At 48.4% G+C, this 13,521-nt stretch overlaps 2 protein-coding genes across 4 annotated transcripts in view; one reads left to right on the forward strand and one right to left on the reverse strand.

Annotated features, from left to right (window-relative positions):
* The first annotated feature begins 5,061 nt into the window (after positions 1-5,061).
* B4galt3 (beta-1,4-galactosyltransferase 3) lies at positions 5,062-11,977 on the forward strand. The gene is made up of 8 exons (XM_031389316.1): positions 5,062-5,153; positions 5,932-6,104; positions 6,423-6,717; positions 7,198-7,433; positions 8,880-9,070; positions 9,199-9,321; positions 10,979-11,083; positions 11,205-11,977. The coding sequence occupies exons 3-8, from the start codon at positions 6,459-6,461 to the stop codon at positions 11,476-11,478; spliced, it is 1,188 nt and encodes a 395-aa protein (XP_031245176.1). The 5' UTR covers positions 5,062-5,153; positions 5,932-6,104; positions 6,423-6,458; the 3' UTR covers positions 11,479-11,977.
* A 94-nt stretch (positions 11,978-12,071) lies between these two features.
* The window catches only part of Ppox (protoporphyrinogen oxidase), a 5,112-nt gene continuing 3,662 nt past the window's right edge, over positions 12,072-13,521 (reverse strand). For 2 of the 3 annotated variants that reach the window (XM_031389292.1, XM_031389301.1), the window contains 6 exons: positions 13,220-13,280; positions 12,952-13,070; positions 12,762-12,872; positions 12,514-12,663; positions 12,346-12,388; positions 12,075-12,271 (listed from right to left, as the gene is read on the reverse strand). In XM_031389292.1, coding sequence (XP_031245152.1) covers positions 12,129-12,271; positions 12,346-12,388; positions 12,514-12,663; positions 12,762-12,872; positions 12,952-13,070; positions 13,220-13,280 — 627 coding nt within the window. In that variant the 3' untranslated portion in view covers positions 12,075-12,128. Of the gene's footprint in view, positions 12,272-12,345; positions 12,389-12,513; positions 12,664-12,761; positions 12,873-12,951; positions 13,071-13,219; positions 13,281-13,521 lie in introns of all 3 variants that reach the window. The other variant, XM_031389283.1, reaches the window with a different exon arrangement.

The raw sequence follows: 13,521 nt of genomic DNA on the forward strand, positions 1-13,521 counted from the left end.
CTCTCCCTCCCTTCCCCTCCCTTCCCCTCCCTCCCTTCCTCTCCCTTCCCCTACCTTCCTCCCTCTCCCTTCTTCTCCTTCCTCTCCCACACCTGGGGTTAAAACTGAAAACATATTCCCATAATATTTCTGTGTTTTTTTAAAGAAGCCAAAATTCTCACTAAGTCAACATATATGCACACACCTGTGCCACTATGCACATACCTAAAACAAGCAAATAATAATAATAGAACATGAAAGTCAGTTATGCAAGAATAGAACCTTATCTGCCGGATGTAGTGGCTCATGCCTATAATCCCCAGAAATCGAGAGGCTGAGGCAGAATACCAAGTCAGATAGCACCACCTGTTTCAAAGAGACAAAACCAAACCAAACCAGAAACAAAGTGGCTGGGTCTGCTGACACAGGTCTGCAATGTCAGCTCTGAAGGTGAGAGGCAAGGGGACCAGGAATTCCAAGCTAGCCTAGACCACATGAGACCCTGTTCTCAGAACAAAACGAAGGAGCCGGAAGCAGTCCCAACAAAAAGAACGAAGTACCAGTAGGGCAGTCTCAGGGGAGGGTCCCCTGAAAAAAACCCACATGCCAATAATCTGTATAAGTCTGACTCTTCTGCTAACGTGAGCTCCTTCAAAAACCAAAACCAAAACCAAATCAAACAAACTGACAACCACTCCCCCTCCCTGCCAGAAGAATCGGGGTGAGGCCAGTGAAATGGCTCAGTGGGTTAAAGGCACTTGCTACCAGTGATGTCAACTGGACGACCTTAGTTAATCCTGGAACCCAGGTAAAGGTGGAAGAGAGCTAACTCCACAAAGTTGTTCTTTGACTGCCCCACCTCCAAAAACCTAAGCCCTAAGCTAAAAAAAAATCAGGGCTTCTACTCACTCCCTATTTTGTGTTCACTATTAATGTTTAGAATAGAAAATATGTTGCTTATTTTTCCTTATTTCTCAATAATTACCACAAGTCTTAGGATAGGATTTGTTTTACAGATGAAAGACAGAGTGCTGAAGGGTCAGCGGCAAGATCATTGCTTTTCAAAGCTGGCATTGTATTCCGACCCAATAGCATCTCATTTTAAACTCACTCAGGTACTTTATACCATGTACATAGCCTTGGCCAGTCTGGAGCTTACTATGAAGACCAGGTTGGTCTCACCTAGTTCTCACCTGCCTCCGCCTCCCGAGCTCTGGGATAAAAAGCTTGCACTGCAATACCCAGTCACCTTATATTATTTTAACAAAAATATTAATTCATGTGTATGCGTGTTTTGCTTGCATGTACATACATGTACCATGTGTATGTCTAGTGTTCTTGGAAGCCAGAAGAGGGGCTTTGGATCTCTGGCACTAGCATGACAGGTGGGTGTGAACTGCTGTGTGAAGCTGCTGGGAAGCAAGCCTGTGTCTTCTGCAAGAGCAACAAGTGCTCGTGATCACTAAGCCTTCTCTCTAGATCTATTAATACATTGTTTTGCATAACTTGTATCTCACTGGTGGTTTCTATGATAACTGGTTACATAGTCCTCTAACCTCCTGTCTTTGGACTTTGCCAAAGCTAAGCCAATAACCACAGTCCCAGTTCCAGTCTTGGCCACTTTAATAATGCTCCACCTTATTTCTGAGTTTGAGACCAGCCTGGTCTACAGAGTGAGTTCCAGGACAGCCAGGGCTATACAGAGAAACCCTGTCTCGAAAAACCAACCAACCAAACAAAACCAATGATTCACCACTGATCTACACCCTCAGCTCCCTTTAAAATGCTTTATAGTCTTTCTCTTGATTTGACTCTTTTGTTCATTTGTTTGTTTGTTTGTTTGTTTCAAGACAGGCTTTCTCTGTGTATCCCTGGCTGTCCTGGAACTCACTCTGTAGACCAGGCTGGCTCAAACTCAGAAATCCGCCTGTCTCTGCCTCCCAAGTGCTGGGATTACAGGCATGTGCCACCACTGCCCGGCTTGCTTTGATTTTTGCCTTTTAACATTTATTTATTTATAACTTATTGTGTATGTGTGCATGGGCACACATGTCATGATGCAGATGTCAGAGGATATCTTGAGGGAGTCAGTTCTCTCCTGTTTGGTAGTTTGCAGGGATCAACTTCAGGTCTCCAGGCTTGGCAGCAACTGCTCTTTACCTGCTGTGTCACCTCCGTTCCCACAATTACGATATTTTACTACCTGCTTTGTGCTCCAGTCTCAAATCCCAGCATTCACACTTGTTACATTCTGACACTTAAAACAGTAAGGGAAAGCCGGGCGGTGGTGGCGCACGCCTTGAATCCCAGTACTTCAGAGGCAGAGGCAGACAGATTTCTGAGTTCGAGGCCAGCCTGGTCTACAGAGTGAGTTCCAGGACAGCAGGGCTATACAGAGAAACCCTGTCTTGAAAATCCAAACAAACAAACAAACAAAAAACAAAAAAACAAAAAAAACACCACTACCAACAACAAAAAACCAATAATGGAGACTTCCTTCAGGATTACTGGAAGAAAAAAGAGGAGGGAAGTAGGAAGGCCAGGGTTATGGGTGCTACAAAATATAGTGGCGAAAGGGGGTACCTGGCAGACCTGTGCCAAAGTGTGCCCTGAGTAATTATGCCATGCAGCAGATCTGGTGTAAAGGGGGCTTATTGGGGGGAGAGGAGAGGAGCCGGGACCTGGGGACTTGAGGGTCAAGAAAGAGAGAAAATGAGAAATGAGAAAACGGGAAAGAGAGAGAGAGAGACGCCTGGCAGCTGCAGCAGGTGACAACAGATGATATCAGCAATTGCTAGGGCCTTGAGGGCAGGCCAGCAGAATAGTCCGCAGGCTAACAACGGAATTTGACCATGGGTCACGTAAGTCTGTACTCAGCCTAGAAATGACATCAAGGACTAGAGGGATGTTGCGGGATATTTGATCACACTGTGAACCCCAAGATTGTGTTGTTGACTGGAAAAATCTGTTCCTATTTGTGGTGTGGCTCACCCTTAGCACACACCTTTAATCTCTCTGGCTGGATTTGCCCTTAGTACACGCCTTTCATCCCAAACAATGAAGGTAAAGTTAGTTTGTAGAAGGAAGTATCCATGATTGAAAGCGATGTCTAACTGAGAGGCAGACAAAGTGACAAGTTAGAGAAAGATCGGACAGAACCGGGTATGCCCAATTGTCACTGAGAAGAGAGAGGAAAGGGAAGCTACTTGAGGCACAGTCGGGAGAGAGGACGGAGGCAGTTTGACTGGAACAGTTGTACGGAGACAGGTTGCAGAGAGAGAACAGGCTAGACACAAGACAGAATGAGTCAGAAAATGAGAAGGAGCCAGAAGATCAAAACATATTGCCAAAGTTAGTATGAGGCCAAGCAGAGCTATTCAGTCACAGGCCGAGAAGAGAAGCCAATGTAAATCAGTCAGCTTGGAGAGGAGTTTGAGCCAGAACAGCCGAGTTACACCAGCCAACAGAGTTTAGAAAGAACTAGGAAGGGGTGAGCATATTCAGCAGTAAGTCTCAGAGGCTGAAAACATTTTAGGCCTAGATTAGATTGTACAGATTCAAGAAGCTTCCAGGACTGGGCCTACGTTAGCAGGTGGAGGCAGTAAGCATCAGAGACGACAATCAGATGCTTCTATGGAGGGATGCTTGGTAAACTGACTTGACAGGATTCTTACTGCAGGCAGATGGTGGTGATCAAATATCAAGGGGTTGGTGGTACAACACTTGCTTATCTGGCTTGGTAGGATTCTTTCTGGCAAAAACTGTTAAGGCAGGTTCAAGACAGGGCCAAAGATAAGATCTAGTTACAAAGAGGGCTCAGCACAGTGTGTCTAACCTTTAGTAAAGAAAAATCCTTTTTAGCCATATAAAAAAAGGAACATATGTTTATAGTGTTTAACTCCTGAAGGAACTGGCTCTGCAGAATATACATTCACAGATGTGTATATACAACTAAAGAAGGGAATCAAGACAACCCTCTTTTTTTTTCTCTCAGGACAGAATTTGAATGCAAGTCACCCTCCTATACTGAAATGTAAAATAACTTTCATGAGAACAATTTTTAAAGGAGGATATGTTGCAGACAAGTCTCTCAGGTTTCCCATTGGACATGACTATTTCTGAAAAGCCTGCCGGGATTGCAACATATATGAATGAGGTGGTCTTTCTCAGTCATTATGATCATTGCGTTGTATTGTTTGTATGTAGCCCCTCTGCACTTTCCCCTCCCCCAAGGAAATGGTGCTCTGTTTGAGGCAGACACCGCAAGTAATTGGTCTTATTGCTTCCTCAGAAATAAATATTTGTTTCTAAGAAACAGTAAGCGGGCTGGAGAGATGGCTCAGTGGTTAAGAGCACTGACTGCTCTTCCGAAGGTCCTGAGTTCAAATCCCAGCAACCACTTGGTGGCCCACAACCATCTGTAAAGGGATCTGATGCCTTCTTCTGGTGTGTCTGCAGACAGCTACAGAGTACTTACATGTAATAAATAAATAAATAAATAAATCTTAAAAAAGAAAGAAAGGAAAAAAGAAACAGTAAGCTAGGGGCTGGAGGAAACCACAGGATTAAATACATCGTTGTAGCGTCCATTTTAGTCTAATATCTAGGAAAACGTATTTACATCAGAGCCGATGCTGCCTTTCCCTCCACGTTGTATGTTTCACTGTTAGGTAACTTCCATTTCAAGGGCTGTGAGATACCATGAGGGAATACAAAATGCGTGCTACAGTAGCTTTAGGGAGGAAACCACTTCGATACTAAGTAGCACTAGACTACAGGGGACGCCATTAACACACAGGAATAAGGGCTCAGCTGATCCCTGGGTGAGGTTGTCCGAAACATGACAAAGTGTCTCTCAGCCTTACTGACCAACAAGGGCTTTGAGCTGCTGGGTTTTAAAAACTGAGGTGAGCAATGGAACCCCGTTAGACTGCGAGGTCGAGAGGAAACACCGGGATCTGAGGCTCCTCCACACCAGCCATGTGCATCTCCGCGGTGCCGGCCACCAACTAATAAGGTCTGGCAAGCTTGGAGGTGGGGGAGCCCCTGCTCCTAGCTCCCCCCCGAGGCTCCGCCTCGTGACGTCAGGCCCCGCCCAGGCGCCCGCTTCCAAGATGGCGGCAGCGATACCTGCCCGGTTGTCCGGGTGGCGGTGACGACGGGGAACCGACCAGGTATGGTGGGCTGGGGTCCATGGAGAGAGAGTCCTTGGAGAAAGGTTTGGGAGGTCGGGGCGGGAGAAGAAGTTCTGAGTCAAGGCTAAAAAATCAGATCGAGCACGGACAGGGTCTGGGGTGGAAATGTGGACGCGGGCCGGTTGCTTTCACATTGCACGGCAGGGGCAAGCGCAAGAGACTGGGGTGGGGTGGGCGTGTTCGAGGAGCATGGGGTTCTAATCCCCTTCCCTCCGCCTGCAAAGCTCTGACCGACCACGCCCTTCTAGGTGAGCCGGCCCAGATCTTGGGCCGATCCTGTCCCGGCCCTTCTTCTCTCGTCCTTTCACCTGGAACGCTCCTCCCCACCTCCATTAGGGCTAGAGAAAGGTGGAAAGGGGAGAGGACGCCACCCCGACCCTTCTCCGGGCCACGCTCCGGAGCTGTTGCCTGCGGCTCCCAGGTGACCAAGCACCCTGCACCTGCGGAGGCGCTCCCTGGTACTTAAAGAACAGAAAGAACCTGTTCCCTATTTTGTTCTGCTTTCTGGCCACTCCAAGGTCCCGTTACGTAGGTCTTGCCTCTCTAATAGTCGGGGTCGTTGTTGTTGTTTGGTGCCTTCATTCATTTCCCTGTCCCCCACGCCCAAACAAGCTCGTTTTGTTGAAGTTTAGAGGGTTAGTTACAGATCTGACACCACTGCAGGTAACCTGAGAACCTAGGATCTTTTCTTTCTCCAATCACTTTCCCTCACTTCCCATGATGGCAAAGTTGTTTCTTTCCGAACTCTGTTGTACAGGTGACGACTGGTTATCCTTGATCATTTCTGGTTCCCGCTGGTCCCAGATTGGCTGTTGGAATGCCTTTTTCTGTCCTCTGTGACAGTTCCAATTTGAGATAATGCCTCCTATCTCTGCACCCCGGGGACCTCCTGGAGCCCCCATGATCCAGAAAAAGACAACTTGAACACGGGTGCGTGCGCGTCTTTTCTCTCGTAAGGCCTGAGAGGACTTCTGAAGTGGACTTGGGGCTTGAATGATGGAAGCTTTCTTGAGGGAGGAAACAGAGTAGCTAGTGGGAATGGTTTGGGGGAAGTGGATGAAACTTGCTGGTGGTTGGCTACCTAATTTTTTTTTTTTATTGTTATTTATTTTTGATTGATCACACCGGTGTTCCTTTCTGTGACTTTGTTCTCGCCTCTTTTTTTTTTTTTTTTCCTTTCCCCGGCCTCGCTTTCATCTCTACCTGCTGATGTCTCTTTTGGCTCGCTCTCTTCCTGTTTGCTTCCAGAAATCCTTTCACTCCTTTCCTAGCCCTCAAGTCAGGATGTTGCGGAGGCTGCTGGAGAGGCCCTGCACATTGGCCCTGCTTGTGGGCTCCCAACTGGCAGTGATGATGTATCTGTCACTAGGGGGCTTCCGAAGCCTTAGTGCCATATTTGGTCGTGATCCGGGCCCAACATTCGACTATTCTCATCCCCATGATGTCTATAGTAACCTCAGTCACCTGGCTGGAGCCCCTGTAGCTGTAGGAGGTCCTCCAGCACAAGCTCTGCCCTACTGTCCAGAAAGATCACCTTTCTTAGGTGAGTAGGAAGGAAAGGGGGTGATGAAGAGAACAAGGTTTGGGGGGTAGGGAGTCTTGGGTGGGCATGAAGCGAGACTTAGACTAATGGCCTCTGAATTAAGAAGTAGGCTCTTGGGTCACAAAGCTTCCCACGGCTTGCCCATTTTATGGGCCCTTCATGTCCTAGAGTGGGCATTATTTCCTTTGTCTTGGCTTAATTAGGTAGTTCTTTTTGGGCTTCTCCTGTAGCTTCAGCGTGGGACAAGAGAAAGTTATATAGTTCCCTAAAATAAGAACACAATTAGTGTAAGGTAAAGCCTGCCTGCCGCTTTTGGCTTCCGGGACCAGTCTGAGGCTTGTTAGATTTTTTTTTTTTTGAGTGAGCCGTTGGGAAACCAAGCTCAGAATCAAGCTGTTTTCTCCAAACCTCGTCTTGGGCTCTGATACCCATTTTACCCTTGTGCCTCTGACTTCTGAACTTACCTTTCCCTACCCACAGTGGGTCCTGTGTCAGTCTCCTTTAGCCCGGTGCCATCACTAGCAGAGATCGTGGAGCGGAATCCCCGGGTGGAATTGGGGGGCCGGTACCGTCCTGCAGGATGTGAGCCTCGCTCCCGAACAGCCATAATCGTGCCCCATCGTGCCCGGGAGCACCACCTTCGGCTGCTGCTCTATCACCTGCACCCTTTCCTGCAGCGCCAGCAGCTTGCATACGGCATCTATGTCATCCACCAGGTAGCCCCGTTCTCCACCTCACTCTTTCCTTCATGTAAAGGGAGCCTCAAATGTCTCTTCTGGCATCTAGTGGGTCTGTGGGCTAACTGTGGGATGGTGGACAAAAGGTAATGGAGAAGCACCCAGCCTTTCTCTTCTTACCTTGCTAGACCCATGCTTATTCTGTTAGGGTATTCCTACTTTCCTGTATTTTTCTATGATTTTTTTTTTCTTTGTTGAGTGGCTTATGGAAATTTGGAATTGGTCAAGGGTGAGCTGAAATACTTGTTTGTTTTTTTTAAGATTTATTTACTTATTTCATGTATGTACGGTTGCTGTCTTCAGACACACCAGAAGGTGGCATCGGATCCCATTACTGATGGTTGTGAGCCACCATGTGGTTGCTGGGAATTAAACTCAGGACCTCTAGAAGAGTAATCAGTGCTCTTAACCACTGAGCCATCTCTCCAGCCCGAAATACTTGTTCTTTAATCAAAAAAAGATGTATTAGGTTTATTTTGTGTCTGAGCGTTTTTGCTGGCATATATGGAGGTGCACCACATGCATGCTTGGTGCCTGAGGAGGTCAGAAGGGGACATCAGTTTCCTGAAACTGGAGTTTCTGATGGCTATGAGCCATGTGAACTGTGTGGGTGCTGGGAATTGAACCTGGGTCCTGTCCTCAACAGAACAACAAATGCTCTTAACTGCTGAGCCATCTCTTCAGCCCCCTACTGACATATAGGGGCAACTGCTGACATATATCGTCTTGAGGAAGATGTCCCTTTGACGTGAGATGAAAAGCAGAAGCCAATTAACAATTACTGCACATGTTGGGCAGTGGTGGTGCACGCCTTTAATCCCAGCACTTTGGAGGCAGGGGCAGGTGGATTTCTGAGTTCCAGGACAACCAGGGCTACACAGAGAAACCCTGTATCAGGAAAAACAAAAACAACAAAAACCAAAAGCAATTATTGTACATGATTGTTAGCAACCAAAGAAACTGAATGTCAGGCACACGCAGAGATGTAAGAAGTTTTAATTAATTTGAATAACTAAATCAAAAAGTGTAGTTCGGTTTTGTTTTTGTTTTCTAAGATTGGATCTCATGTAGCTGAGGGTGACCTTTAACCTCTGCTCCTCCTGCATCTGCCTTCCCACTGCTGGGATGACAGGCACATGCTACCATCCTCGGTTTTACGCAATGCTGAGGACTTAATGAATGCTAGATAACACTCTACCGAGTGAACGTCGTCTTCAGGCCTTGTTTTGTTTTTAGTCTACTCAGAATCTTCCTGTCTTGACCTCCTGAGTGCTAGAATGAGTCAGGTCCCACCATGCCCAGCGGCTAATCTCCTTCTTCCTTCTCTAGGCTCCGTATCCTGCTGAGGTGCTCTTTTCACATTGGCACCCATGCAGCCTGCTTTCTCCATGCACAGCCCGCTCCCCCCCCTTCATTATCTTCTAGGCTGGAAATGGAACGTTTAACAGGGCAAAGCTGCTGAATGTGGGGGTGAGGGAAGCCCTTCGTGATGAAGAATGGGACTGCTTGTTCTTACACGATGTGGACCTCCTCCCAGAAAACGATCATAACCTGTATGTGTGCGACCCCCGGGGACCCCGCCATGTTGCTGTTGCCATGAACAAATTTGGATACAGGTAGGAGGGCAATGGAAGGGCGTTAGAAAGTAGGGAAACCGACTTTGTCGTTTGAGGAGAGCAAAGGGGACTGTGGGTAGGGATGGCTGTTCAAAATCTGTGAAGTGTGTGGGTCTCTTTGTCCTCAGCCTCCCGTACCCCCAGTACTTCGGCGGAGTTTCGGCGCTCACTCCTGACCAGTACCTGAAGATGAATGGCTTCCCCAATGAATACTGGGGCTGGGGCGGTGAGGATGACGACATCGCTACCAGGTTAGATTTCTCGCCACATCTTTTTCTCAAACCCTGACCACAGTTTTCAACACAAATCCTGAGCCTCTTGGTTCTGCACCAAGCCCAATCTCTCCCTTCGTCCTAGTCTCCTTGGGGACAGGCTTTGTCCATTGTTGCCCATTCTATCGGATTTCAGTTTTCTAGGTAGGTCTGGTTGATGATAGTCTTGGAAAAGAGGGCGAAGATCAATTGGAAATAGGGAATTCAGAATTCTAGATCTCAGGACAGGGCCTAAAAGACACGTTAGTTCTTTGTTTTGCGAGGCTTCCATAGAAACTCCTTCTGTGAGAATGGGGCAAAGGGGTTCTGCTCCGGAGAGATCCGAATCACCCTTGTTTGGTTTGGTCTTGTTTTATGAGACAGGGTTTCTGTGGAGCCCTGGTTATATAACTCATTATATAGACCAGGCTGGCCTTGAACTCACAGAATCCACCTGCCTCTGCCTCCAGAGTGCTGGGATTTAAGGCATGCCCATCTTTTTGTTTTGCTTTTTGGGGGGGCAGGGGGATTTGCATGCCAACTAATTTCTTAGCATGTGAAACATTTCTTTCTTTCTTTTTTTTTTTTTTGGTTTTTTGAGACTGGGTTTCTCTGTGTAGCCCTGGCTGTCCTGGAACTCACTCTGTAGACCAGGCTGGCCTCGAACTCAGAAATCCGCCTGCCTCTGCCTCCCAAATGCTGGGATTAAAGGCGTGTGCCCCCACCCGGACTGTGAAACATTTCTTACCTTTAGCATCCAGTGAACTGTTTTCATTTCAGTGTCTGTTTGAGCTTGATATGCTGAACCCACTGCCTCCCTACCTGTGTGTCCCCTGAAATGACATCTTTATGTGAATTCTCACCTCTGTGTTTGTCTTTCGCACTCTGAAAATTCTACATGTATTTTTTTCATTTCCTTGTCAAACCGCCCTCACCTCTTGCTTCTGTGTTTCAGTTTGGGCTTGTTTTAAGGTCCCGGTCATCTCTCTGTTTCTGCTCTTCTCTTTGCCACATGGCAGCAGCTGGAAAGGAGCTGGGTAGTTTAGACACTATTTCTAAATAAGAATTGCTGGGCTAGGGAGGCCGCTTGGTGGTCAAGTGTGTGCCTGGCATACGTAAGCCCCGCTTTCAATGCCCAGTGCCAACAAGAGACTGAGATGGCTGGATTTGGGTTTGCCATTTCCAAACTTTTGACAAAAGGGCCCCTTTCTCTGCCCTCCCAAGACTCCACAGGCAAGCGGCCATTTAGAAAGCAGATGCAAGAATTACAAATCCACCTTTCCCAGTAGCTGTAAGGCCCCAGAAAACCTGGCACCAGGCCCTGTGGACTTAGATATAGCCAACCTTACCTTCTTTGTTTGCTTTTGTTCCGCCTTGTCATACTTGGCAGTTTTTATTTATTTATTTATTCTTCCTTGCCAGACAGGTAAAATCACTCAAGTGTGCCCTAGCCTATGCCCTCATTTTGTGTGCTGGGCCAGGCCACTGCTCTCTGTGCACCAGCCTATGCCATCACTCTCTGTGCCCTGGCCTATGCCATCACTCTCTGTGCGCTGGCTCAGGTTATCCCTTCCTGAGTGGGTCTACTTTTCCCATTCACCCAACAGCAGCAGTTTTCCACTCAAGCTCCTCCAAGACTTCCCTACTTTTCTCACAGGGTCCGCCTGGCTGGGATGAAGATCTCTCGGCCTCCCACTTCTGTGGGACACTATAAGATGGTGAAGCACAGAGCCGATAAAGGAAATGAGGAAAATCCCCACAGGTAGGAAGGGGAAATGGTTGTTGGATTCTTGGGTTTCCTATCTCTTTTGGATACTCCTAAATGTCCCTGAATTCCAGATTCTTTCTTTTGAATCTTGAGTCTTAAAACTTCTCACCCTCAGATTTGACCTCCTGGTCCGTACCCAGAACTCTTGGACACAAGATGGAATGAACTCACTAACATACCGCTTGCTGGCAAGAGAGCTGGGTCCTCTCTATACCAACATCACTGCAGACATTGGGACTGACCCTCGGGGTCCCCGGTCTCCCTCTGGTCCCCGATACCCACCAGGTTCTTCCCAGGCCTTCCGTCAAGAGATGCTGCAACGCCGGCCCCCAGCGAGGCCTGGCCCCCCGCCTACTGCCAACCACACAGCTCCCCGAGGTTCACACTGACTCCTCTTTGCCCACTTTAATCATGAGACTGAATCGGAGGGGTTGTGTTCCTCACACCCTCTGCTCCTCACAGCTTTCAGAGGGATGTGAGGAAATGAACTCTAGTGCTGTGCTAGGGGGCAGGGACCTCTCCTCACTGCTAGACTGGAGCTGGGCTCCTCTAGACCTGGAGGTTCCTCTTTCTAGGGCCCACCTGTCAGGGCTTATGACTGTGAATCTTTTGATGTCATTTTATGTGATGAATCCTGGGAGTCCTCTGCCCCTGGGGTAGGAGCAGGGCTGGACCCCAAGTCCCTTCCTCATCCGTGGACATCACTCTTTTCCAAGAGTGACCTGGCTTCTCCTGGGACCGCTGTGAATATTTATTCTATTTATGGTTCCGAAGAAGCGGTCTGGTGGAAGAAACCCCTAGCTGGGCATTTCTTGCGAGTGCTGGAATGGCTCCTCTGGTCTTGGCCTAGGATTTTGATATCTTTTCTAATAAAGGACTTTGTCTCACTTTTGTTTGTGATTTCTGCATCCCAGGCCATTTAATCCTCTCCCTCCATCCCCACCCTGACAAATCTATAGGGTGATGGAATAGTAAGGCCAAACCGAGCTCCACCAACTTTTACTTCCAGGAGTAGGAAGGGGGGACGGGGTAGTCAGCATCAGCTGTTAGATTCTGTGCCCAGGACAGCAGCTGCTGCCTGGCGCCCGCTCTCTATACAGTCATTGACAGCAACCCCCTCATAGGAGGCTCCAGCCAAAGTCAGGGGCAACCTCTGGGCCGTCAGGAATTGCATAGCTGAGTCTGAAAGGTAAGGATGAAGGGAATGTCATGGCTGAGGTCTGACTCCCCGCAGCCCAGCTGCTTTCCCGACTTACCTAGTTTCTGCCAGTGGCCTAGTGTGTACTGAGGAATACAGTTCTAAGGAGAGAGAAGATGCCAGGGAGGGTTTACTAATGACTTCTGAGGCCTTGGCTTGATTGACATGCCCATCTTCACTTTCAAGGCTTTCAGTGGAGAATGAATAAGAATTGACCTCAACTCACCCTGTGTAGATGGACCAGGCAGTGGCTTGGTGGTTCTTTCAGTCCTAACTGTCTGGCAGCTGCCTCCTGGGCTGTCTGTTGGAAAAGCTCTGGAGACAATTGATGGCCGTCTGCTTTTAGCTTCTCTAACCAGTAACCTCCCAGCATCACCTACAAGGAAACACAGCAATGAGCAGCTTGCTCTTACCCAGATGGCAGCACAGACACGCCCCCATGGAAACCCCACCCTAAGCCATGTCTCCTCTCACGGTCACTCTGAGGCCTGGGGAGTTCCCATCCTGCTCAGGAAAAGCAACCGAGTCATACACAATCCCCAGGACAGTCGGGTCTTCTGATGATGGCACCAAATGTCCAAATCCCTGGAGAGGAACAGGTCTGTGGGTCAGAAGGGAATGGCTTCTCACTGAGCCTGGGGCTCCACTCTTCTTCCTCTTATACCTGGACAGGCAGACAAGCTCCTCGGTACTGCAGATTGACCACAGCCACAGACACAGCCTTGATGGTACTCAGGATGCGAGCTAAAGGTGCAGCCTCAGCTGGAAGCAGCTTGCTGAGCTCTAAAGAGCAAGCATTCAGATTAGGCTAGCCCCGTCTTACCAGAGTCCCTTGAGAATGGCCAGTTCAGGAGCCTGTGTGGCCCTGCTTGCATATGAAGGCACATTATTGCCCCCTGATGGCTAAGGAAAGGGAAGAGCTGTCCTGATACCTGAAGCTGGAATGGCGCTTATAATGTGGTCGGCCTGCAGACTGCTGTCCCCTAGAGACACCTGAGGGATAAGAACATATGAAAGATGGCATTATGAGATAAGGTGAGATTTGCTGCTTCAGTTTCCCAGGTACTCAGGAGGCAGGAAAGACTGGGTGCTAGCCCAGGATAAAGAATATGAATGACGTGCCAGGGTGATGGTGGCACACACCTTTAATCCCAGCACTTGGGAGGCAGAGGCGGATTTCTGAGTTCGAGGCCAGCCTGGTCTACAGAACAGCCAGGGTTACACAGAGAAACCC

This window comes from Mastomys coucha, unplaced genomic scaffold (genome assembly GCF_008632895.1).
Source record: "Mastomys coucha isolate ucsf_1 unplaced genomic scaffold, UCSF_Mcou_1 pScaffold1, whole genome shotgun sequence".
NCBI lineage: Eukaryota > Metazoa > Chordata > Mammalia > Rodentia > Muridae > Mastomys > Mastomys coucha.